The sequence below is a fragment of the Sinocyclocheilus anshuiensis genome, unplaced genomic scaffold (assembly GCF_001515605.1).
Source record: "Sinocyclocheilus anshuiensis isolate Anshui unplaced genomic scaffold, SAMN03320099.WGS_v1.1 scaffold1366, whole genome shotgun sequence".
In the NCBI taxonomy this organism is placed as follows: domain Eukaryota; kingdom Metazoa; phylum Chordata; class Actinopteri; order Cypriniformes; family Cyprinidae; genus Sinocyclocheilus; species Sinocyclocheilus anshuiensis.
The window spans coordinates 201,913-228,143 of NW_015554162.1; the positions used below are offsets into that span (position 1 = coordinate 201,913).

General features: G+C 37.6%; 3 protein-coding genes and 1 pseudogene across 3 annotated transcripts in view; all 4 read left to right on the forward strand.

The window, feature by feature from the left end:
- LOC107670892 (SLAIN motif-containing protein 1-like) lies at positions 1–13,850 on the forward strand. Its single transcript, XM_016463692.1, has 9 exons — positions 1–623; positions 3,643–3,776; positions 5,629–5,745; positions 8,501–8,599; positions 9,781–9,930; positions 10,262–10,597; positions 12,661–12,840; positions 12,956–13,238; positions 13,669–13,850. Exons 1-9 carry the CDS (start codon positions 139–141, stop codon positions 13,742–13,744), a joined length of 1,860 nt encoding a protein of 619 aa, XP_016319178.1. The 5' UTR covers positions 1–138; the 3' UTR covers positions 13,745–13,850.
- Positions 13,851–18,738: 4,888 nt separating this feature from the next.
- LOC107670896 (p53-induced death domain-containing protein 1-like) lies at positions 18,739–19,452 on the forward strand (annotated as a pseudogene).
- Positions 19,453–23,595: 4,143 nt separating this feature from the next.
- LOC107670891 (kelch repeat and BTB domain-containing protein 7-like) lies at positions 23,596–25,475 on the forward strand (the record flags this gene model as incomplete). The annotated part of the gene is made up of 1 exon (XM_016463691.1): positions 23,596–25,475. A coding segment is annotated over exon 1 (1,578 nt), but the record flags the coding sequence as incomplete, so codon positions are not given.
- A 586-nt stretch (positions 25,476–26,061) lies between these two features.
- LOC107670889 (ras-related protein Rab-33B-like) overlaps positions 26,062–26,231 on the forward strand; it is a 2,523-nt gene continuing 2,353 nt past the window's right edge. The window contains exon 1 of the mRNA XM_016463688.1: positions 26,062–26,070. Coding sequence (XP_016319174.1) covers positions 26,062–26,070 — 9 coding nt within the window. The remainder of the gene's footprint in view (positions 26,071–26,231) is intronic.

A 26,231-nucleotide genomic window follows, 5' to 3' on the forward strand; every position in this document is an offset into this window, starting at 1 on the left:
ATCAAATGAGGGCTGGCGAGGAGCTGGGGTTCAGTGGCTGGTGTTTTGCCTGGTAATGTGGTGGTCGTGTGTTGTGTTTTGAACTGAGGGGGAGGAGACAGAGAGAGACACGGGCATGAGCAGCACATAAGCATCTGAATGAAGCATGCAAGCTGTCTGAAAGCACTGCGAGTCTGGGCACACGGTAAACAACACCGCCACCATCTTACTACTGTTTATATGCTTTTCTCTTCAATGGACGGACTATTGTTCAACCCGCAGATGATGGCGGACGTCAATGGCAACAGTAAGATAATGAACGCAGAACTGGAGGTGAAAAAGCTTCAAGAGCTCGTGAGAAAACTGGAGAGGCAAAACGAGCAGCTCAGGACGAGAGCAAACGCTGCGAACAACTACACCTCCAGCACCCGTCTGTTAGCAGCTCCGGCTGGCCCAGACACCGGGAATTACTGCGTTTCACTTTCATATTCTCCCTCTCTTGGACTATCGGATGAGCACTATCTGTATTTTCATCCGCAGTCAGTGACTGGTGCTGATGAGGATGATGCTACTGTACTGGATGAGGTGGAAATACTAGACCTTCATGTTGTTCTTCCCATCGATGGAGAGTCTGATTATAGCTGGTACTTATGCTGTATTATTTACTTAGTAAACAATGGTGTAATTCTTGCCTAGAAGGCTATGGTTTGATTTTCAGCGTCGCATGCTCTTTGTCATCCCTTAAATTCAGTTCCCATGAAATGTCACCATAAGTGGACTACTGTATGTGTCCAGGTTCATTGTTTGGTGGGTGGGTGTCTGAACATCACTGATGCTGCAGCATATCTTATTAGGGTAGCAGACTGGCTTGCTGTTTCTTGCATTTGTTGATGTGAAAAATTTCAATTTTTCTTAAGATCGTTTGTCTTCTAAATGTGAAGTGCAAAGATGCATAAATATTTGACTGGTCGTTTGTGATGATTTCACACCAGATGGTCAAAAGTAGTCTAACTTGAACCTGTGCACTATACAGAAATGAAAACGGACCAAATCTGGCCTGTCTTTGTTATGGGATGAAACATTTACGGTGGCCGAGAAGTGCAAAGCAGATCACAATTCTGAAAACAAAATAACAAATTACAAACGCAAATGCAAGTCTAAAAAACAAAATAACAATTCAGAAAACATTATAACAAGTCAGAAAACACTAAAAGTGGCCATAAAACACCAACTCCAGTGGCGCAGATGAATAAGTGCGTGCCCTTGGATTCTTGACGCGATCGACCCGGGTTTGATGCCGCCTTTTGCCGAACTTTTTTTTTCTCCCTTTTCAAATCTCGTATTAGCAATGGATTCTACTTACACTAAGTGAAAATAGCAGTATTTTTAGCAATATGCTAATTACACTAAGTGCAAATACCTATTTACACTATGTTAAAATAGCAGGATTTCTACTATCAAGTATACTACTTGTTGCAAATAGTGGCAATTATCTGCACTTCAGTATTGTAGTACATTATAAAACAGTATGCAATAATAACGTATTGAGTGTAAATTATCATTTTAATTTTAATTATTAAATGGATGCCACCTTATTGGTACAATAAAGCCCTCCCTACACCTACCCTAACCCTACCCGATACTTTATTTTCAACTTTTTGATTATTTCCTTAATTTTTATTGAAAATAAATGCCTTTACGATGTGATACGAGATTTGAAAAGGGAGAAAAAAAAAGTTCGGCAAAAGGCGGTATCGAACCCGGGTCGATCGTGTTAAAAAGCCAAGGGCATGCACTTATCCATCTGCACCACTGGAGCTGATGTTTTACTGCTACTTTTAACTACATGTAAATAGACACCCCGTATTTTTTATTCCAGAGTAAGGGCAATTCATACAATACATTTAAACTGAGCTACTTTAATACCATCTCCAAACTTTCTACCACGACTCTGCTGTTCTTCGGCTGGTTCTTCCTGTATACGTTGATTGACAGATGTCTCGTCCAGTCAGCGGTGAATAATCCCAAACCAATGGCGCTGCCTCAAACTATACCTACCTCTTCCGGTTTGTCTGATTTGTCTTTGTGTTTTCTGACTTGTTATTTTGTTTTCGGATTTGTCGTTGTGTTTTCTGACTTGTTCATTTGTTTTCGGATTTGTCATTGTGTTTTCTGACTTGTTATAATGTTTTCTGAATTGTTGTTGTGCTTTCTGAATTGTTATTTTGTTTTTTAGACTTGCATTTGCGTTTGTAATTTGTTATTTTGTTTTCAGAATTGTGATCTGCTTTGCACTTCTCGGCCACCGTAAACATTAGTCTTGAATGCACAACTCCTGCAGTGGGACTCATTGAAAATAATGAGTCAAAACTACTTGGATTCCACTTGGAATCTCTTATATAGAAGGGGCAGAAGTTTTCTTGAACTTACTTCTTTAGTTCACGTCACATCCATAATATAGTTTTTTCCTCATAACACTCTTCATAATATATATATATATGTTGATATTTTTATGTTCAGCTATGACCACTTCAATATTATCAATATATTTATACATTAGACTTCAGATTTCAAAGAAAATGGTCTACTGAAGATTCTGTCACTTCCTGTCACATCCATAATGCATGCCTATTTGCCTGTTTTGGGGGGCTTTAGAAAAATATATTTTGCCTGTTTGGGTGCTTTGAGAATATGCATTACCAATTGAAATACTGTAAGATGTTTATTTGTACCGAGACATTTCAGCTGTCATTATAGAGTTCAAATGTCACATCCATAATGCTGAAATTGCCCATGCTGGAGAACTTATGGAGTTCATGCAACTTGATTGCTGCCAACACAATCTCATGGCAGTTTGTAACTATTTTATATTTTGCTGAATTGGTGGCTGTTTAGTGTGAATTTGTACATTTTCATCTGAATCACATTGTACGAATTCATACAAAATTGCTACCTCACAAATACTTGTTTTTTTGTGTTAAGTAAAAGAGGGACAAACCAAATACTAGGACATTATTAAACTAGGATTATAATATAATTTGTAATGACATAAAAAGTAATTTTTGAAAAAAGTACAAAAATGTCACTATGGTCTCAGATGTGAAGCCCACTTTATTTGTTCATACAGTATGGCACAGGATATTAAGATTAAAATATGTATTTAAAACAGAGTTTTATTCAGTGTTACATCTTCATTAAAACCAAAACAATACAATAGATAACATCAGGACATTCACGGAAATGGGTAGACATTTGATCAAGTCGAATAAACATCATTCACATCCTGAATTCAAATTTAGACCTATATTTATTTTGTATTCTTGCAAAATAGTTAGTAGGACACTTTTAATAAGTGAGATCATGTTTTTATATTCGATTTTAGTTTTTTACATTAGATGTTTTTTTTTTTTTTATTAGATATTTTTTCAGGTGAACACTTATTGTCGCTTTCAAACATGTGACTAAGATTTACTGAAAGCAGATAGTATATATGCCTTTTGATATTTTAGGTGCTGTTTCAAACTATACCTTTTAGTCAGCTGAACTAATACAAATATTATTAGGTTCATGATTAAATTCATGAAGCATCCAGGCAACACTACAATAATGAAAGTGTGCAAAAGTACAGATTTGGATGTTTTGACCAAGCTTTTATGTCACCAGGTTGTACGTGTCGCCGAAAGCAAAGCTGTTTCCTCATCTTCTCAGTCCTCTTCAGTGGTGCAGACACGTGCTGGACAACCCCAGACCAGAGGTGGAGTTAGCCAAACGCTCATTGTGCTACAAGCTGGACCAAGGTACTTACCATCATTACCATGAATATAAAGTATGAAATGTGAGTGTCTAAAATGTCATTGTTGTTTATGGCCAAATTGAGCTTGAGGGTTAGGGATTGACCATTATAGATTTTCTTTAAAGAAATAGTTCACCCGAAATGTACTCACCCTCAGGCCATCCAAGATGTAGATGAGTTTGTTTCTTCATCAGAACAGATTTGGAGAAATGTAGCATTACATCCCTTGCTCACCAAAGAACAGCTGATAAAAACATCACAATAATCCACAAGTAATCCACACCACTCTAGTCCATCAGTTAATGCCTTGTGAAGAGAAAAGCTGTGTGTTTGTAAGAAATTCATTGTTAAGATGTTTTTAACTTCAAACCATTGCTAAAAGCTAAAATAAGTGTCCTCTCTCCATAATATTGCTTTCTCCAGTAAAAAATTTGTCTCATCTGTATCAAGAGAGAAATATGCACAGATCAAGCATCGTTCCTAGTTCCTAACAAAAATGTCGGTGGATTTTAATGTGAGAGAACAATAGGGGATGGACTTTTTCCACTGGAGGAAGTGTTATTATGGATTATGGACTAGTATTTTAGCCGGAAGTGACAGTTTAAAGTTAAAAACGTCTTGATGGATTTGTTTATTACAAACACACAGCTTTTCTCTTCACAAGGCATTAACTGATGGACTAGAGTGGTGTGGATTACTTGTGGATTATTGTGATGTTTTTATCAGCTGTTTGGATTCTCATTCTGACGGCACCCATTCATTGCAGAGGATCCACTGGTGAGCAAGTGATGCAATGCTACATTTCTCCAAATCTGCTCTGATGAAGAAACAAACTCAACTACATCTTGGATGGCCTGAGGGTGAGTAAATTTTTAGCAAATTTTACATTTTGGGTGAAGTATTTCTTTAATGGAATCTAGATATAATGCAGATACATATACAATTTAATTATAGAAAACTGTAGATGTCTAAAAAAATCTGAAAATGAAGAGTGGAAGGCTGGGGAGTGTTTAATGTTACCCAATATAATATATAACTTGATAAGATCATAAACAATACGAACTTGAGGAGATGTAAAATTATCACTGCAGTGTCTTGGTAGCTAAAAGGTGAATAGATAACCTACATTTTCTGTACTTGTGTAGTTCAGTTATGCTGCTGGAGGGGATGGTATCCATAGAAACGACTCCTATATAAATCTGCCTGCAGAATCAGCACTAAATAATACAGATGTATCGAAGATTGTCCTGGGGACATTGTGAAATGTTTTTGTATCAGTTGTTCCTTTGGATCAGTCCAAACATAAATGATGTATGAGGTGCATATACAGAGATGTGTGTTGTGGAGTTGCGGGCGCTCTGAAAGGCCAGATTCAGCGAGCTTGGCTCTCTGCAAACGGGGTCATGAATACATCTTTGTTCCAGCAGCCTCTGAAAACCTTTGTTTTTCTGGGTAGCCGTGAATGCTTGTTTTTATGCGATCTTGAAAAGGCTAATTGTTAAGGTACGCATAAGTACTGTGGTCCGCTTAACTACCAATAACTTATTCAACCCATTTTCACTCTTTTAACGGAATAGTTTGTCCCAAAATGAAAGTTCCGAACCTTTCCTTCTTCCATGGAACACAAAAGGAGAAATTGAGAAGAATTTCCTAGTTACTGTACTGTTGTTTATTTTTGGATTAAATAAAAATAATTCAATATTTTTAACGTGTTCAATGTGGACCCCACTGTGTAAATGGATTTTTAAATATATTTTATATATCCTCATTCACAATAGTACACTAATCATACTGTTAATATATTAATGTTGCTGTGTGTAATGTTTTTTATTAATTGCACTTCCTTTTCCCATTAGCCAAAAGATGGAGAGGCGTCCTCTCTTCAAGCGTTCTGTACAGTCCTGTAGACGGACTCTCTTCTTTAAGCAGCTGTTCTAAACCCTTTACTAAACCTGCACTAACTGAGCAAACAGGTAACACGTGTGCCTCACTCATCCTTACCTAAGACCAGAAACACTTTCTCATTATTATTCATTAGATGCTTTCTCTAACTCTCTCTAACTGCTAATAGGGGTACTGTACTGTATGTCTGATAGTTTGTACATAGTTTGTACTGTGTATTATTCAGTCCATTGTGAAAAAGAAGTACACTTTAGCATACTTTTACAGAAATGATATACCTTAAAAGTGAACTGAATGTAATGTTTTCAGCCACTTTGTTTAAAAATGTATTAGTGTTTTAGAGTATGTATTGGAGTCCCATTGAGATCAGACAGGCTGTATCTTTTAGTGTTTTCAAATCTGCTCTTAAAACCCTTTTTTTTTCAGAATAGCTTTTAGTGATTTCTCTGTGTCATATGTATGGTGTTTATTTTACTTTTATTTTATTTATTGTTATTATTATTACTATTACTATTATTATTATTTTATCCTTTTTATTTGTGTAAAGCGACTTTTAAAGGCGCTATAGAAAATAAAGTTTATTATTATTACTTATTATTATTAATATGAAATGCAGTTAGCAGAATTTGAGTGCTTTCCATTTAAGTAGGACTAAAATACATCGTAAAATACAGCGTACGCTCTTCTGTGCCGCGCTGCATGGATGCGCTGTTTTCATTAAAATCAAAGCTTAAATACACGTAGAAGACGTATCCTTGTGTCGCGGCTGACACAGAAGAGCGTACGCTGCTTGCGTTCAGCAGATAGTCTCCAAAATGGCGCTACGGTGATGCGGAGAGACACAGAGGAGACGAATTGTTGAATAAAGTCGTTATTTTTGTTTTCTTTGCATACAAAAAGTATCCTCGTCGCTTCATAACGTTACGGTTGAACCACTGATGGCAGATGGACTATTCTGACGATGTCTTTCATACTTTTCTGGACCTTGACAGTGTAATTTACTTGGCAGTCAATGGGACAGTCACAAGCCTCCCAGTTTTCATCCAAAATATCTTAAATTGTGTTCCGAAGACGAACGAAGCTTTTACGGGTTTGGAACGACATGGGGTTAGGGTTAGGGTTAGGGTTAAAGTGTACTTCTTTAAACTATTAAAACAATGATATAATAAAATGTATTTAAAAGCAAAACCTTTAACTTGACATTATTCCAAAGTGCACTTTTTAAAGGGATAGTTCACCCAAAAATGAAAAATTCTGTCATTAATTACTCACTCTCATGTCGTTCTAAACCCGTAAGACCTTCGTTCATCTTCGGAACACAAATTCGGGACTAATATTATCACAGGACCTCGGTGTTCGGCGAAATATGGTAGGTCATTTGCGGGGGAATTTTTACTTTACAAATTACAGACATGACCGATTCGCACGGGATTAAGATCACAGACAACCTCACCTCCGCAATTATTACAAATGACTGGAGGTCACCAGGTAATATTAATCCCGTGCGAATAGGGCTATAGACGGCAATGTAATTACCACGATCAAGGTGCAGAAACGTAGCAAGGAGATAGGTAAAATAATCCATGTGACATCAGGGGTTCAACCGTAATTTTACGAAGCTACGAGAATACTTTTAGTGCGCAAAAGAAAAAAAAATGACTTTATTCAACAATTCGTCTCCTCCGTGTCACCCTAGCCCATTTTGGAGAATATGCACTGAGCGCAAACATTACGTTCAAATCAAGGCACAAACAACGTAGAAAACGTATCCGTGTGGTGCGGCTGACACAGAACAACATACGCTTTTTGCGCTCAGTGCATATTCTCCAAAATGGGCTAGGGTGACGCGGAGGAGACGAATTGTTGAATAAAGTCTTTTTTTTAACTTTTGGCCACAAAAAGTATTCTCGTAGCTTCGTAAAATTACGGTTGAACCCCTGATGTCACATGGATTATTTTACCGATCTCCTTGCTACGTTTCTGGACGTTGATCGTGGTAGTACCCTTGCTGTCTATGGGAGGGTCAGAGAGCTCTCAGAATGCATCAAAAATATCTTAATTTGTGTTCCGAAGATGAACGAAGGTCTTACGGGTTTGGAACGACATGAGGGTGAGTAATTAATTACAGAATTTTCATTTTTGGGTGAACTAACCCTTTAAAAGTGTACTTAAGTATGTCAAGAAGCAGTCATTAAAGTGTACTCTCTTTAAGTAAGTACACTTAAGTGGCCTTTTATTTAATTAATATATAATTACAGTTAAAAAAAAAATACTTTTAAGATTTGAAGTACACTACAACTGTATATTCAATACTCTTAAGCTCCCTTCTTTTTCACGAGGGCCATAAGTATAATAGAACTATTATTAATAGAACTATTATTACTTTTTGATTGAAATATACTGGTAAACTACGTAGTTGAGAAACATGAAGTCAGAATAGCTGAGAAAGAACATATTGATGTTTTTTTCAGGCATCGGGTATCATTTCCTTCAATTAGCTCAGCATTTTTCAAGCAGTGTGAAATGTGAGACATCACAGATGAGTTGTGATGACCTCATGGTGTCTGGAAACATGGCAGCATATGTTCCAAGAGGCAAAGATTTGTCACAGAAGGTCTGCATATGGTACTGGTTGTCAACTGGTTTTGCTTTAGGACACAGATTTTACAATGGACAGCAAGTGGCAACCCAACACAGGACTATAATTATTCAGCAACAAAACTGAATTTTATGTAGTCTATACTGTGTGGTTTTGCTCATTGTTTTTAAAGGCCATTTTTACTCACCATAGTCTGATATATATCTATCAACTCTCTCCTGACCCAGATCCACCTTCACCAAACCATCAGAAGTCTCTCACAGGGAGGAACTGCTCAAGCCTAACCGAAAGATCTCCCACATTCCTCTATCACATGGCTACACACAGTAAGCTTGACCAAGATCATCATCGTGCTCCACAAAGCATACACACAACTTCCAGTGCTGTATTCTGAGTCTTTCAAAAGTTTAGGTCAATAAGATTTGTAAATGTCTTTGAAAGATTGAAAGAAGTCTCTTCTGCTCGCCAAGGCTGCATTTCTTTGATCAAAAACATTATATTATGAAATATTATTAAATATCAAAACAACTGTATTCTATTTTAATATATTTTAATATGTAGTTTATTCCTGTGATGGCAAAGCTGAATTTTCAGCATCATTACTCCAGTCTTCAGTGTCACATGATGCTTCAGAATCATATGCTGATTTAATGCACAAGAAACTGCTTTCTTATTATTATCAACGTTGAAACAGTTGTGCTGCTTAATATTTTTGTGGAAAACATACATATTTTTCTGTTTTTTTTTGACGAACAGAAAGTTTAAAAGAACGGAATTTATTTGAAATAGAAATCTTTTGTAACATTAGAAATGTCTTTACTTTCACTTTTGATCAGCTTAATGTATCCTTGCTGAATTCATGTAATAATTTATTTCTTAAACAAACAAAACTATTTCAGACCACTTTTAAAAAATAATCACATTTTCTCATATTATATTTATGGATTGGTTCAAACCTTAAATTTTGATTTACTATTAATCAAAAATATTTATTTCCCCAAAGACAAAAACATTCATAGAAAGTAAAACGATTATATCATTACATTTTCTTTAGATATAAGCCAAACTTTTACTTAACGTAGGTCAGTTTAATAATTTTTGGGATTTTTACAACTTAATTTCACCATAAATAATATGATAGTACAATATCATATTATCATATTTCATTTAAGATAAAACTAAAAACATTGTTAGTCGATGTTTAATTTATGCATCATAATTTCTGTTATGTACACAAAACAAAAACAAAAATTCTGCAGTCAGTAAAGCAGTATGTATTCTGCACATCAACACTGTGTGTCAGGCGAAAATACTATTTAAACAAAATTATCTATTTTATTTTTTTCTATGGGGAATGTTATTTGCTATAGAGTTTAGTTATTAGACAAAATGAACAAAACAGGGCACCATGATTTTCAAGCAGTATAAAAATGCACTTTAAATAAATGTTTTAGTTTTTTCAGTCAGTGCTTTATACGTGAGATTTAATTCTCCTTGTCTATTTCAGGTAATAGTCATCGGCAAAGGCCTCTCAGTCCTCAGTCGTCCATAGACAGTGAGCTCAGTGTCTCTGAGCTGGAGGATGACACCATCCCTATGAGCTATAAGCTTCAGGACATGACTGATGTGGAGGTCATGGCCCGACTGCAGGAGGAGAGTACGTCTGCTTAAGATTAGATTAAAGGGATAATTCATCCAAAAATTAAAATTCTGTCATCATTCACTGACCCTCATGTCATTTCAAACCTGTATGACTTTCTTCTGTGGAACATAAAAAAAGATTGAAGAATGTTGGTATCCAAACACTTTCAGTTCCCGTAGACTTCCATTGTAATTTTTGTTCTTACAATGGAAGTCAATGGGAACCGAAAATATTAGGTTACCAACATTCTTCAAAATACCTTCTAAAAGTGTGGATTGGGGCCGAAAAAGTATTTTGTACTTAGGATGCTTCATGTAAACCCATTGACACACGTGTTTGTGTTTAGGTCTACGGCAGGAGTACGCGAGCACCGCTGCCACGGCCACACGCCGCAGTGCCAGTTTTTCGGTGCACACAGGTGCGCGCAGGAGCACGAGGAGTGAGGCTGAGCTGGAGGAAGAGGAAGAGTACGATCAGCTGTCCGCTCCACAGCCGCAGCTCTTCCGTACATCCTCCATGCAGCGCAGCATGTCCCACTCACAGAGCCTCTCCAGCATAAAAGAGTGCCGGCGCAGCCCCTCCACGCCTCAGTACCTCAACAGCCTGTCCTACCAGCAGCTGCACATGCCCAACCTCAGCTCCAGTCCAGCTCCAGAGACCCAGAGCTTCAGAGCCAACACAGGTCAGACTACACACGCTCTTATCAAGCGTAGACTGAAAATATACTGATAACAATAGCAATTCAACAAGTTCAAACTATATTTTAGCATTCTTGAAGTAATGTTAAAGTTTGATTGTTTGATTTTGTGGTATAATCCTTTCTTTCCATTGCTTTTAAACTGTTAATATATTATTATGTCTCTTGAGAATACTTGATTTTCCATGCAAGCAAGGTCAAAGAACGCTTTTGTTTTCTCAAAATATGCATTTAATATCACCTCATTTTCCAACGATTCTCAAACGATTCTTTCGAAGCAGTTGTAAGATTCAGTCTCTCTAAACTCCTCCTTTCCGTGAGCTACTCTGCTCTGATTGGTCAGATGGCCCAGTCTGTTGTGATTGGTCTACCACGTACAGCGCAGGTCGGAAACGATACGCCCAATGCCATAGTTCTGTATTTTGATACAGATAGAAAATATAAGCATCTATTATGTATCATACTTACAGGTTGTGATTCAGTGGAGCCAGCTGGTCCAAATAAACTGGGAACTGATCCATCTTTCAAGATCAAGCGTTTTGTAAATCCCGCGTTGAATTCCCCAAGATTGGAGAAGCAGTCGTCAGTAAAAAAGATTGGGGTTGTACAGCTGTGGTACAGTGGAAAAAATGAATTTTAACCACTGATTCTTTGCAGCCTCATCTTTCGGAAGTGAAAATAAAACAAATTTACTTTCACAGCATAGGACACGGCATCTGTGCATATCCTACATTCATCTGAGTAGGATATGTCAACATTTAGGCCACTTTCATTTTTTTTTCTTTTACATTTGTATTATTAGATATTTGAGTAAGTTGAAACCCAATACTTGTATTTAAAAGTGTAATCTGGCATTTTCTCTCCAAAATTCCTGTCATCATCGATGCACAATGAATCTCGGGATAGTCTGGGTCCGCATAGGATCCATTAGTTGTATCCTTCATTGCCTGGAGGCCACATTTGAAGGAGCCTTCGAATTGGGACAGCCTTCGGTGACACAATCAGTCTTTGAATGCAGCTTTCGAAAGATGAGGCTCTGAATTGGGACATAGCTAAAGTTCTATCATTATTCTAAACTTTATTTTTAACCATTCTCCATAGCAACATGCTGGTTTATCGCTCCACTCTCTATGTTTTGATATGAATGCAAGGTAGAATAGTGTGCAGAGCAGTGGGTCTCCAGGACCGGAGTTGAGAGCCACTGATTGGCACCATCTTGTGTCTGGCAACCAAAATGAAGTAAAAATGGTCTTGTAGTACCTCAACGTTAATTTAAACGTAAAACATTTGATAGAATTTTATAAGATTCCCCAGTTAAAGCAAGAAAACAAAAAAAGCAAACTGGTCAGAGGCGTAAAAAGCTGGATGAGAAAGAACATAGAGAATAAAGGAAGAGATGTGAAATTATAATGTAATATCATTGAAACTGGTTAACTAACTAAACTAGTCCATAGAAAAAGTCACGTGAATTGCACATTAATGTAAATTAAATAAATAAATAAAAAATAGCTCTATCATCAATAATTAATGTTTATTCACATAACATTTATTCACTTATGTAGTAAGTAGCCTTATAATACATAAGTGAAAAACATGTGGACCAATGGTTCTCAACCTTTTTGAATCAAAGGCCCCCTGTTGTTCAAGACAACAATAATTATAAAATTGGGAGTGTCAGTATTGGTAAAAAAAAATTAACCACAATTCATTTTGTGATTTCAGAAGTTTCAGGAACTGTACGTTCTTTAATAAAAACAATAGTTATTGAGGGGGGAAATATGATTTCAGTTTACATCTTGCTTTTTTTAGCATTTTATTTAAATTAGGTTGTTTCAGTGTATTCTTATAATTATCAATAATCATCATTAAATTATTTTAAGTCATTCTGAGGCCCTCTTGGAATTTTGCTGAGGCCCCCGTAAGTGGGTCCCGGGCGGCCCTATAGACTGTGCTTACATAGACTATAGACTATACATTACGCTTTACCTAAATACTTTCCTTTTGTGCTAGATTGCCCGTTTTAACACGCATTGTCTTTCTTTTTTCAGACAAGCTAAGGAGGAGCATGCCAAACCTAATTCGAGCTCCCAGCATTCCCAGTGTCATCAGTGTGCCTAATGTTCCTGCTCCGACCGCTCACATTGCCACATCGTCCTCATCTTTGTCGTTACTCCGAAACAGTCAGAGTTTTGATTCCCACAGTGGTCTGACCAAGATACAGTCTGCAAGTAAGACTGTGACACTGTCGAAACATCACATTAAATTGGATGATAATTATCTTGTAGCAGATTATATCGCACTTTGTCATGAACTTCAGGTCAAATTTTATTGCTCTCTGTTCAGTCTCAGTTCCATCTTTGGGCCAGTTACAGCAGCGAGTTCAGAGCGTGGGCAACTTCTCAACACGGCCCCCTCTGAAAGCCACAGCGTACGTGAGCCCTACCATCCAGAGTGCCACCACAATGCCTTCCTCTGTTAGTCTCAGCTTTATCCCCAGCAGCAGCAGCATCCCTCTCCCCAGCAAATCCGGCACCCTCTTCTCCAGTCGCAGCGCTCTACCTCGTCCTGCCTCCTTTGTTGGGACAAGTGGGGCCTCACGCAGTAAAATTGCCCAGCCCATACGCAGGTAATCATTCACAATTCTTCCTCCTCTACTTTTGTGAATGTATTACTGAACATTTTAAAATATATTAAGATAGAAAACAGTTGTTTTAGATTATAATAATATTTCTGTATTTTTTATCAAATAAATGCAACCTTGATGAGCATAACAGACTTTTTTCGAAAACAATAAAATCTCTTTCTGAATCAAAACTTTTGAGCAGTAGCGTAGGTTAATGTTTTAAAATGATTTCATTAATTAATTCATGTTTGTTCATAATTCATTATATATGTAGAAATTGACATTAACCAAGAATAGTAAATGCTGTCAAAATTGTTCATTGTTAGTTTGTGATTGTAACAAATTGATCATTATTGGCAATATTTTTATATATACTTTAATGCATAACACATTTGAGTATTGCTGTCATTAACACTAGTCACTGTCGTTGCAGTTTACTGACCCCGCCGAAGAGTGTCTCTGCTCTGAGCTCCCTGTGTGACGGCAGCTGGAGGGATGGCTGCTATTAAACTGCTCTGACCTTAAATGTCTCAGGCCCAGCTGGCTGGGCACAACTGTTGCTTATAGACTTGAAGTGGAAATAAAATAACATCAAGTGATTTGAAGTTGAAAAGTACTGTTAAAGGGTTAGTTCACCCAAAAAAGAAAATTAGCCTGTGTTTTACTCACCCTCAAAGCATCCTAGGTGTATGTGAGTTTCTTCTTTCAGACGAATCCAATCTGAGTTATATTGGGGGGCTGGTGAATAAAGGCCTCCTGTAGCGAATCCATGCATTTTTGTAAGATAAATATCCTTACGGCCCCCTCTGAAAGCCACAGCGTACGTGAGCCCTACCATCCAGAGTGCCACCACAATGCCTTCCTCTGTTAGTCTCAGCTTTATCCCCAGCAGCAGCAGCATCCCTCTCCCCAGCAAATCCGGCACCCTCTTCTCCAGTCGCAGCGCTCTACCTCGTCCTGCCTCCTTTGTTGGGACAAGTGGGGCCTCACGCAGTAAAATTGCCCAGCCCATACGCAGGTAATCATTCACAATTCTTCCTCCTCTACTTGTGTAAATGTATTACTGAACATTTTAAAATATATTAAGATAGAAAACAGTTGTTTTAGATTATAATAATATTTCTGTATTTTTTATCAAATAAATGCAACCTTGATGAGCATAACAGACTTTTTTCGAAAACAATAAAATCTCTTTCTGAATCAAAACTTTTGAGCAGTAGCGTAGGTTAATGTTTTAAAATGATTTCATTAATTAATTCATGTTTGTTCATAATTCATTATATATGTAGAAATTGACATTAACCAAGAATAGTAAATGCTGTCAAAATTGTTCATTGTTAGTTTGTGATTGTAACAAATTGATCATTATTGGCAATATTTTTATATATACTTTAATGCATAACACATTTGAGTATTGCTGTCATTAACACTAGTCACTGTCGTTGCAGTTTACTGACCCCGCCGAAGAGTGTCTCTGCTCTGAGCTCCCTGTGTGACGGCAGCTGGAGGGATGGCTGCTATTAAACTGCTCTGACCTTAAATGTCTCAGGCCCAGCTGGCTGGGCACAACTGTTGCTTATAGACTTGAAGTGGAAATAAAATAACATCAAGTGATTTGAAGTTGAAAAGTACTGTTAAAGGGTTAGTTCACCCAAAAAAGAAAATTAGCCTGTGTTTTACTCACCCTCAAAGCATCCTAGGTGTATGTGAGTTTCTTCTTTCAGACGAATCCAATCTGAGTTATATTGGGGGGCTGGTGAATAAAGGCCTCCTGTAGCGAATCCATGCATTTTTGTAAGATAAATATCCTTATTTCAAACGTAATAAACCCTCTTTTCTCACTTCCGCTGACTGTGGTACGCGTAAGACGTTCAAGCGGATGACGAAGGACGTATGCGTCGTGCGCGTGCCTCTGAGAAATGCAGGAGCAAAGGAAACAAAGGTTCCTTACTTTAGCAAAGGAAAACCAGTCTCCTCTTGGCTTATATCAAAATCCTCCGACATTTTTCTTTATAAATCCTCGTTTTGTGCTTCTAATTCGTGAATGGCATTTTATTTTGTTTTGTCTCCGCGTTCGTCACTAATCATGCAACGTCGAAGTCTTACGTCATCCGCCGGAACGTCTACCGCGTATGACAGTCAGCGGAAGTGAGAAAAAAGTGTTTATTACGTTTGAAATATTGATATTTATCTTACAAATACAGCACCACTGCAATATGCCTGATGGCTGAAACCCAGAGTGTTATGCATACAAGTGTTTACGTGCAAATCATTTGCCTAATTGCAGCACAATTTTTTAACCATTGAAACCAATTGTCAAATGATATTAATAATTAGATATGAATATAAGGACAGTATTGGTTGTGGTAGATGTTATGATTTAATAAACATAAGTCATTGTCTCTCAAATAGCACTTTTACTGTTAACTTGCATTGTTACATTAGATAACCAGTATTGCCAGAGTAGTACCTGAATGGTTTCTGCTGCGCAAGTTGCATTCCTTTTTTAATAATGTTGTCAATTATGTTGCAACATATGGCAAGATAATTATTTGGGTGATCTGATGCATTTGTAAAAGCAGACGGAATGGACTGTAAAACACTGTATTTGTTGAAGTACAAATGCAGCCTAGAGTAAATGGCAGTAATTCCAGATTGTATGTTTACATGATGCTCGTGATACAGAGCATTGTGGACAAGACATTTGCACATCAAATGGTAACATTTGTTTATCTTTTTTAAGAACTGGTTTATGATGGAAGGATAATAGATAGTAATTTTTTCAAATGTTGAATAAAAGGCTTTTGAACTGAAATATAATGTTTGGAAAAGTTTCGTACTGTACCTGGGAACAGAGGATATCAGTAATAGGGAACTGAAATATGATATTCAAAAGAATATTTAAATTTTTGGAAAAACCTACTCCTCCTAGGCTGTTTGTCTGATTTGCACAAAATTTGGGATGCACCATATTGAGATACTACTAAATGTTAGCAAAGGAAGTTGGATTCATTAATCGTTTAGCAAACATGGGCCAATATATTTTGGGGTCATATTTGGTGTCATACTTATTACGTGTTTTTTCAGCATAGCACATTACAACCAATCACACACGATTCCGTTGAGTTTATGAATGCAACGACCTATCAGAAGCGTTCAGATGAGTCATCGCTGAAACGCCGCGCTCGCTGACTGAATTAGGCTATCGGACGAATTCTCTCATCATATAGACAACAAGTGCAGAGATACTTACAATGTAAGTAAGAGATTCATTTCACAGTGCAGACAGCATCATTTATTATAACGAGAGTGTTTTTTATAAATTTTTTTGAGAATGCGTAAATTCGCGCTAGACTGAAGTAAGCGATAATGTATGATAATGTAATGTTTTTTTCTCGCTTTCTGTTCTACAACATTTACTCGCTGTTTGAATAACCTTGCAAATGAAAGCGTTATAATTAGTATCTTACGTTTTTATTAAATTGTGATTACGTTAAATACAAATGAAGTAGTAGCCCTATTAAAAAAATATTTTATGGCATGACACCCATATTTGTTACCTGCCTAAAAAGATGGGTTTATGATGTGCGTAATTATTAGATTAACTAACATAGGATTTTGAGTTCACCTTACGCCTATGATTCAAGTTATTCGTGTCTCACGAGGAAAATGTAACAGAGGCCTTTGTGTTTTCCTTAAGTCGCTTTTTTGATTGGTTAAAGTTAATGGGGAATATGGGCCATTTCCGTGTCGGGCCCCCGCAGGATCGGTGCCAGTTCTATTCACTTGTTTGTACATAAACATTCTATTTCTGTTATGACGTAATACAGTGGAAATTAATATTAGCGTATTGCTTTAGTTCTTGTGTGCGATTAGGACGAACAAATCACCTGTCTTACCATTAAGGTAAATCAAAACATGAAATAATCATTTATTTTGCCTTCTGTTCTGTTGTTGTGCATGATTCTTCCCATCTACATGTTACTGTTTGAGTAACCACTGCGGCAAACGTGGCAAGACAAGTAACTGAAAAGAAGTAAAATGAACACGGTAAGTTCAGTAACTCAAATTTTTATTAATTAATTATTATTTAATGATAATTAATTCAATTCAATTCAGGTTTATTAGTATAGCGCTTTTTACAATACAAATTGTTGCAAAGCAACTTTACAGAAAATTAAGTTTCTACAATATTTAGTGGTAGCTTATCAGTGGTGACTGTCAGTTTTTGTACATACGGCAGAAATGTACAGAAAAATCAATTAAAGACATAATCAAACAGACGATGAACACTATTAACACCAATTATGATGCAATCAAACTTATAGCAAAATTTGGTAGTTCTGTATGTTGTTTCAGGGTTGGCATCATCTGAGGTCCTCTACATGGCGCAGTACGTTTTTCTATAACCTTTTTCAATTTTTTTTCAATTTCAATTAATACATGAGAAAATTGTATCCCTGTGTGTTAAAGTGCAACATGAATCATTTGTCTGAAAAATCATACTGGTCTTCTCTGTTCAATGTTGTGCATGACTCTCTCCATCTACACCACTGTTTGAGCGCCACAATGATAAATGTGACTACATTGAATTAACACAGTGGGTTCAGTAATGCATCATGACATATTTCTTTCATGAAAAATTACTGTATCTCTGATATTAGTCTGTGTTTATTTCTGTGCATGACTCTCTTCATTTCCACGCTACAATGGTAAATGTGGCAAGAGTGGTCATGTGACAACATTAACATGCTAACCCAACTTTTTATTCCAAAATCAAATGCACTCTTCAACAACACTTTTACTTATTCACTTATCCAAAGATTTATGCACAACTGTACATCTTGGCTTTTTTAACTGTGCAGGCTGGAGGATCTGGAGTTAAACAATGAAGAAGAGAAGAGGTCTGGACTTGGAGCTATTCTAACTTAACATGTAACAAATGCATAGAACCAGTTCAGCTAAAGAACTAGATGCACTGACAATATACTGTAGTTTTACACATTTAGATTACAAATAAATCTGTGAAATGCTTATAGATCATTAATTGTTTATTTAACTATATGTCATAATAATATAGGAAATATATTTGTCAAGTTGACAGACATGATTAAATATGTTACTGTCCTTTTAAAATCAAGAGATAGTTTTATAATATTTTACAAGATCTCTTTTAAGATAATATATAGTGTAATATGTCTATAAACACATGCATGTAGTGTTGTGGTATATAAAACAAACCCTTATTTGTTAAAGTGCAATCATTTCAAAATGATGCTCACTTACATTCACTCCACTAAGTGAACTCTTAATGTAAAAGCTTGAGTGAACTGTGATATTTTAATTTTTAACCAGGCAGGTTTGTGTTGGACAGTCTCTCTGACAACCACTGACCACTCCAGCCACATTAACATCAACAGTGCAAATTTGTAAGTGTTTTAAATTACATTTAAAAAAGTGTTGTACTTTTTACTAATTTAAAAAGTAAAAAGTAAGTAGAAAGACATCAGATGGTACTGACAGACTCTGCATTGTAGCTCTTGTTTCTTGCCTGTGGAACCAACTAGAATCCTTGTGCAAGTGGATAAAATGCCAAACAAGGCACAAGAGGTGAGTCGTCTCTACAATATTGTTAGTAATATTAACATTTTCCCATTATATGTCCATGCATACTGTACTTTGTCCTTTAGGATGCGGTGATCAATATGAAATCTGTGCAGGAGATTGCTAAGCAGTTAGGGTTTGAGTGGACCGTTTTAGCATTTGAACTTGGATTCACCAGAAATGAAGTCAGACAGTTTCATGCCACATCCAAAGAAAAGAGGGTTCAGGCTCAGAGAATGCTGGAATCATGGTGTGTATTAATAATTTTTTTTATTTTATTTATTTTTTTTAAATGGGCGCTTTGCTATTTTACACAGTATTATTTTTATATATGATAGGTATGAGCGTTCCTGGGACAAACCGAACAAAACCAAGCTGCTGCAGGACGGTCTTGAGCGGGCGGGCCGTCGTGATCTGGCTGAGAGACTGCGCTGCCTGCACTGGGGTCACCAGAAGCTCAGCCGCAGAGTCTAGCTGCCCTCTGCCTTCCCCTTCATCATTACCGTCCACAAGACCATAGACAATAAGGATGCCTTGAGCAGGATTAATGTGCTTAATCGCAGTTATAACTAAGACCATTTGGCAAAGAAAATTATGTGAGCTAAAAGTTTGATACCACTAGTAAAAATTTTATTGTAAATTTATTATCTAATATTTTTCATTACAACTCAGTTGTGAAAAAGAAGTGTGCTTAATTGTGTTGACTGTAAACTTGTAGTTTACTTCAAATCTTTTAGCTGATTGCATTTAATATACATTTTCATTTAATTGTAATTAACCTGTTTTAACAATTAAGTGTCTGAAAACATTACATTCAGATCACACTTAAGTATATTCTTTTAAAGTATATTTTTTCCATAATATCGTTCATTCATTATGTTAATTTTATCCAGCACGATTTGAGAATGATCCAAATTTTCAATGTGGCCTCAGACGTTTGGACCCTAGTGTACATGTTCACTATAGTATTCAATAGTTTTAAATATTCATATATTTTTTCCCCAATACACTCCTCATGAAACCGTTCTTTCTGTTACCAATTACATAAATCAAATTTAATTCACTGTTCTATCATTCAGTCAAACTGTCATGCAATACATTTATTTACTGTATATTCACAATGCATTTACTCATGTTTTGTTGTTTTGATAATAAAAATGTCATAACTGTGTCTTAGTCAGCGTTGTAAGCACTAGCTTTAAAATGTGTTCAGGCTAAACTGCAGTGCTGCTTTATTGACCCTAATCCCCTTGAAAAGCAGTTAAATCTACTTAAAGGGTTAGTTCACCCAAAAATGAAAATTAGGCTGCGTTTTACTCACCCCCGATGCATCCTAGGTGTATATGACTTTCTTCTTTCAGACGAATCCAGTCGGAGTTATATTAAAAATTGTCTTTGATCTTTCAAGCTGTTTAATGCCACTCAGCGGGTGTTGCATTGCTTCAGTCCAAAAGACGTGAAATAAAAAGCTCCCTTTCATAAAAAAAAGTCTCACACATGGCTCCGGGGGGTGAACAAAGGCCTCCTGCAGCAAATCGATGCGTTTTTGTAAGAAAAATATCCATATTCAAAACGTAATAATCACTTTAATGTAGCTTGCGCCAACAGTTGTACACAGAAGCAGCTCCGGGCGGATGACGTATGAGGTCAGCATTGCGCATGCGCCGGTGAGTCTCGTGGAAACCAACGTTTGTTAACAGGATCAAAAGAAGCAAAGTTTCCTTACTTTAGCAAAGGAAAACCAGTCTCCTCTTGGCTTATATTGAAATCCTCTGACATTCTTCTTTACAAATCCTCGTTTTGTATTTCTAATTAGTGACCGTTGTTTTGTTTTGATCTCTCCGCTGCGTTTCCGCGTGCGTCACTTCTGAGCAGCGCATGCGCAAAGCCGACCTCATACGTCATTCCCCCGGAACTGCTTCGTTTACAACAGTGAGCGCAAGCTAGATTCAAGTGATTATTACGTTTTGAATATGGATATTTTTCTTACAAAAACGCATTGATTCGCTACAGGAGGCCTTTGTTCAACCCCCGGAGCCGTGTGAGACACTTTTTTTTATGAAAGGGAGCTTTTTATTTCACGTCTTTTGGACTGAAGGAATGCAGCACCCGTTGAGTGCCATGAAACAGCTTGAAAGATCAAAGACAATTTTTAATATAACTCCGACTGGATTCGTCTGAAAGAAGAAAGTCATATACACCTAGGATGCCTCGGGGGTGAGTAAAACGCAGCCTAATTTTCATTTTTGGGTGAACTAACCCTTTAAGTTGAATGCTCAAATAAACCATGACTGTCCGGTCTGACAATTTTATGAATTATTTTTTAAATCAGAACATATTTAATTATAAATAAATCTTAACTGTGTGTGTGTATATATATGTGTGTGTGTGTGTGTCAGGGGCGTTTCCTCTGAGGAGGCAAGGGAGGCAGTGCCTCCTCAAAATATTGGATGAGAAAAAAAATGTTTATTTTTAATTTTAATTCAACCAGCCACAGGAGCTGCGGATACAGTTCTACTCTGCAGTCACTGAATCAGTCCTCTGCACATCTATAACTGTCTGGTTCAGCTCAGCTACTAAAACTGACCTCAGAAGACTACAGCAGATAGTTCGGACTGCTGAGCGAATCACTGGTACAACCCTCCACACTCTCCAAGAACTGCACTCATCCAGAGTGAGTAAAAGAGCTGAGCAAATTCATTCTGGACCCCTCACACCTAGGTCACTTCCTCTTTGAACTGTTGCTGTCTGGTCGGCGTAACAGAGCACTGAGCACCAGAACGGCCAGGCATAAGAACATTTTCTTCCCTCAGGCAATCCATCTCATGAAGTTAACTTTACAATAAACATTTAATACATAACTACATTTATTTAACACACCATACTTCTTATTCACATTTCCTTGCATTTAATTGTACATAACACACCTTTACACACAAATACCATCTATTGCCTATTTTGTATATTGTGTTTTTCTTCAAAAAATTTGTTGGATATTGCTATTTCCTCTTACTTACTCTATATTTATTATCTGTGTCTTGTCACTGTCCTTCTGTTTGTGCTGTGGAAGCTTCTGTCACAAATTCCTCATATGTGTTAACAGACCTGGCAATAAAGCTCTTTCTGATTCTGATTACAGCAGGAGTCAGCGTCTCTCTCGCCTCGCCTGAGCCCAGTTTCACAGACAAGGCTTAAGCCTAGTCCCAGACTAAAATGTAAATCTGAAAGAAACTTGCACTGATTGACCTTAAAATATGTCAGTGCCCTTGTTTTGTCTCAAGATACACACCAGTAATGTTTTTTTTTCTAAAGCATGTTAATAAAAATTACTTAAATGTCCTAACTGAACTATGGCCTAATCCTGTTTTAGTCTAAGCCCTGTCTGTGAAACCAGGCCAGCCTCGTGTTTGTGCGCACTCGCAAATCAGTCTGAATTAACAATATGATGGCATTAATGGGAAGACTAATTTAAAAAAGTAAGTAAACAACTCACACACTTAGATATAACCACTTTGTTATACGTCAAAATAAGATTGAAAATGGCATGAAAACATGACCTGTGGGAGCATGAGTGTAGAATACGCGGGAGATGCGTGGGATGTGTCACGTAGAGATTTTCAAGGGCCAGTGTGAATACATCTAGATTTAAATGCAAAGAGACAAGATAGTCTATGCATGACCTGACGCTTCATTTGTATCCAAAATGAGGCGATGTGAACATTACTGAGCACTGAACACTCTCCTGTCTGTTTCATTCATAGGGAAAGTCCAAAACAGACTCATAGAAGTAATAACTTATAATGTGCCAGGAAATCCCTAATATGGACAAAGGCATCCAGCTATCACTGTATCTAAACTGAATAAAAAGCAGAAACGTTTTGACTGATAAAACATGAAGACAATAAACACACGATTGCTACAATTTTTATATGTGTTTTTCCAAGTCATCTCCAGGTAATAAATAAAGTATATGAATAATGCAGTGCTAATTGACATATCATTTATTACAGTAACCTTTAGAAACTAGAAAATATATGTTCTGCTTTATTCTGTGATAAAAATGTCAAAAAAAAGTGTTTGTAGTATATTAATCAATCATAAAATTCAAAAATACTTCAAAGATAACTATTAAAAATAATAGCTGAACATAAATTCACAAATAAAATATATTGTTTAAATTGTTACTGCCTTAAGTTATTATTTTGGAATAAATGTAAAATGCTTAAAACACTAACTTGATGAGATGCATACTTGGCTGTAATAAATAGAATATTAATAACATTGTAAATGTAAAAATATAAAACAGAGTTGTTGTTGTTGTTTCTTTCTTTTTTCTGATAGTGTACGTTCCAAGAAAATGTGACTGGGACATGAATTTACATTTGATGAAACAAAACAAATGTCATGAATTCACGAACTGCATACTTTAATGCAATACTTTCTATTTTAAAAAGAATATTTAATATTTGTAACTAAATCTATATTTTATATATTATTGAGGCTTGTCATTCTGAACAAAGCTTTAGCAGGCCAACCGAACTTAATACAGAGCGCTGAGACTGGCTATGTCTCAAATCATAGTGAGCTGCCTACCTAGAAGGCACTGTTGGGTCGCATAGCTGCGGGCAGCACTTATGGTATCACACTAAGAGCACTGGCCTACGCTGCCCATAAATGCTGTCTATGTAGGCGGGTTAACAGACTTTGCGACGCAGCCGATGTGACCAATCAGCGCCGTGTTCTGCAGCTCGGCGGCAGCATGTTTGAGTGAGACACGCAACGTCGATTACTCAAGATCAAAAGCCTAGCGAAATGAAATTAATCGGGACGGACATCGCCGCTGCCGATCGTTTGTACTAAAATAATTTCGTACAGTGAAAAAAAGGCCCGCGTTTCATTCATGAAACATGTCTGCATTGTCAGGCAACAGGGAAGCGGTACCTGCAGCCCACAGCTTGTTGTTTTCATGACACGTTGAGAGCTGAGGGAGATTTGATGCCGGTTCCGCCGCAAACGGACAGAATTTAGTTGCGTTCGGACGGAGAGAACGGGCTCGACATGGCCTCGGTCAACTGCTTCGGTGGTCCGGAGGAGCTCGAGGACACGAACCACGCTGTAAGTTTGATGAAAGAGCTGAAATTATTCTACGACTCGCAGCTGTTAGTCGACGTGACTATCGAAGTGGAGCCTGACCCGGAGCAAAGTGTGTCCTCAGGCTGCTCAGGAAAAGTTTTCCAGTGCAACCGAAATATACTGGCTGCTGCGAGCCCGTATTTCAAGAGCATGTTTACCGGAGGACTGTATGAGAGCACTCAGAGGAGCGTCACCATTCACGAGGTGGACGCCCATTCAATGGCTGTCATAATCGATTACTGCTACACTGGCAAAGTGACAATCACTGAAGGCAACGTGCAACGGCTTTATGCAGCTGCCAACATGCTGCAGCTGGAGTATATCCGGCAAGCGTGTGCCAACTTCATGACCAGAAGGCTGGACCTTTCGAACTGTGCAGGGATTTTGAAGTTTGCCGACACTTTTGACAATCTGGAGTTGAAGAGCAAGGCTCAGGTGTTCATCGCGAAGAACTTCGTCCAGCTCGGTGCCAGCGCGCGAGAGCTTTGTGAGCTGGACCTGAAGCAAATTAAGGAGATCCTCACACTGGATTCTCTGGACGTGGACTGCGAACGCAGAGTGTGTTCGTTTGCAATACAGTGGGTTGAGAATAACCCGCATGCGGATGCTGAAGATGCGCTGCAGGTCCTTAGATGTGTGCGGTGGGCTTTGTTTTCAGAGAAGGACAGGGTTTATCTAGAAGGCCTCAAATCAAAGCCTTTTATAAAGAAGTATCTTTCGAATGTCCTCGACGGGGCCGGCGGTGAGCCGAGCGCTACGATTTCAAAGGGCGTACATGCTGCCAAACAAAGAATCGGCAAGAGTGCAAAAGAAATGGTGCTTTTCTTCGGACGGCCAAATGAGCCTTTCATGTGCTATGACCCCTATACGGACGACATCTATTCTATGGCGTCCCCGGTCATGAACCTCACCAATCAGAACTTCAAACGCTCTCCTGTGGAGACGTTTTTGGTCTGCACCACGCCAGAGAACAATCTGTATCTCGCCTCGCACCTGTCCAAGCACTTCTGGGTCTACAATCCCCTGTTAAATTGTTGGCAGGAGCTTGCGGAACGACTTCTCAGAAGAATGCACTCGTACGTGGGCTACCTCAACGGGCACCTGTACATTCTGGGAGGCAGGGATCCGGTATCGGACGCCAGGCTCAAGGAAGTAGAATGCTACAGCATTCAGAGGAACCAATGGGGTTTTGTGGCCCCTTTGCCACATTCTTTGGGAAAGATGCAGGTTGTGACGGTAAACGAGCGGCTTTATGTGGTGAACAAGAGGAGGATGCTCAGCTACGAGCCGAAGAAAAGCCTCTGGCTCCAGCGGGGCTCTCTGAAACGCAGCAAACTCCACAAAGCTTGTGTTTTCCAGGAGCAGATTATATGTTTGTGCGATATCCCTGTGGTCAAAGCCTATAACCCAGCTCGCGGAGAATGGAGGCGGATCGGTGACATTCCCATTGACAGCAGCGCTCTCAACTACCAAGTGGTGTCACATGATCTTTCAGAAATCATTCTAATATGCTGCTTTATTATCAATATTGGAAACAGTTGTGCTGCTTCATATTTTTCTGGAAACTGATAATTTTTTCATGATTATTTGATGAATAAAGTTAAAAAAGAACAGTTGTTTATTTAAAACAGAAATCTTTTGTAACAATATACTGTTCAAAAGTTTGGGGTCAGTATTTATTTATTTTTTTAAAGAAATTAATGCTTTTATTCAGCAAGGATGTGTTAAATTGATAAAAAGGGATAATAAAGACTTATATATTTTTTCTACTAAAATAGAAAAAAAAACTATTTTAAATAAACGCTGTTCTTTTTTAACTTTATTCATCAAATAATCCTGAAAAAAGTATCACAGTCTCCAAAAAAAAAAAAAAAAAATTTTAACCAGAAAAACTGTTTCACTGCAAACACTTTAACTATAATCCATTTGACCATCACTTCTGACCAACTGTCGTACAAGTAGGGCTGGGCGATACGGCCAAAAAAAAAATCATCATGATAACATTTTTAATTAATGTTAATTTCTTTTAAAATTAAAATATTAATTTCTTATTTTCTGCATTTTCTAATGAGTGATATGGTTTCGAATCATGAATCAGGTTTGTGTTGCCTGACTTTGATGAGTATCCTTAGCAGTTTGCAGTGAGAGAGTCGTTTCTCTTCACCCGCGTCAAACCCAGCAAATGGGCTGTTTTGACCCAGCGGTTGGGTTAAATGTTTAACCCAACCTTCTGGGTAGTAACCCAACCGCTGGGTCAAA

Bases quoted from the DNA above. Each gene is read 5' to 3' on its own strand.
- LOC107670892 (XM_016463692.1), top strand. From the start codon at position 139: ATGAAGCATGCAAGCTGTCTGAAAGCACTGCGAGTCTGGGCACACGGT. The intron at 3,777-5,628 runs GTACTTACCATC...TTTTCCCATTAG, and splicing joins GTGCTACAAGCTGGACCAAG to CCAAAAGATGGAGAGGCGTC. The intron at 12,841-12,955 runs GTAAGACTGTGA...CTCTCTGTTCAG, and splicing joins GACCAAGATACAGTCTGCAA to TCTCAGTTCCATCTTTGGGC.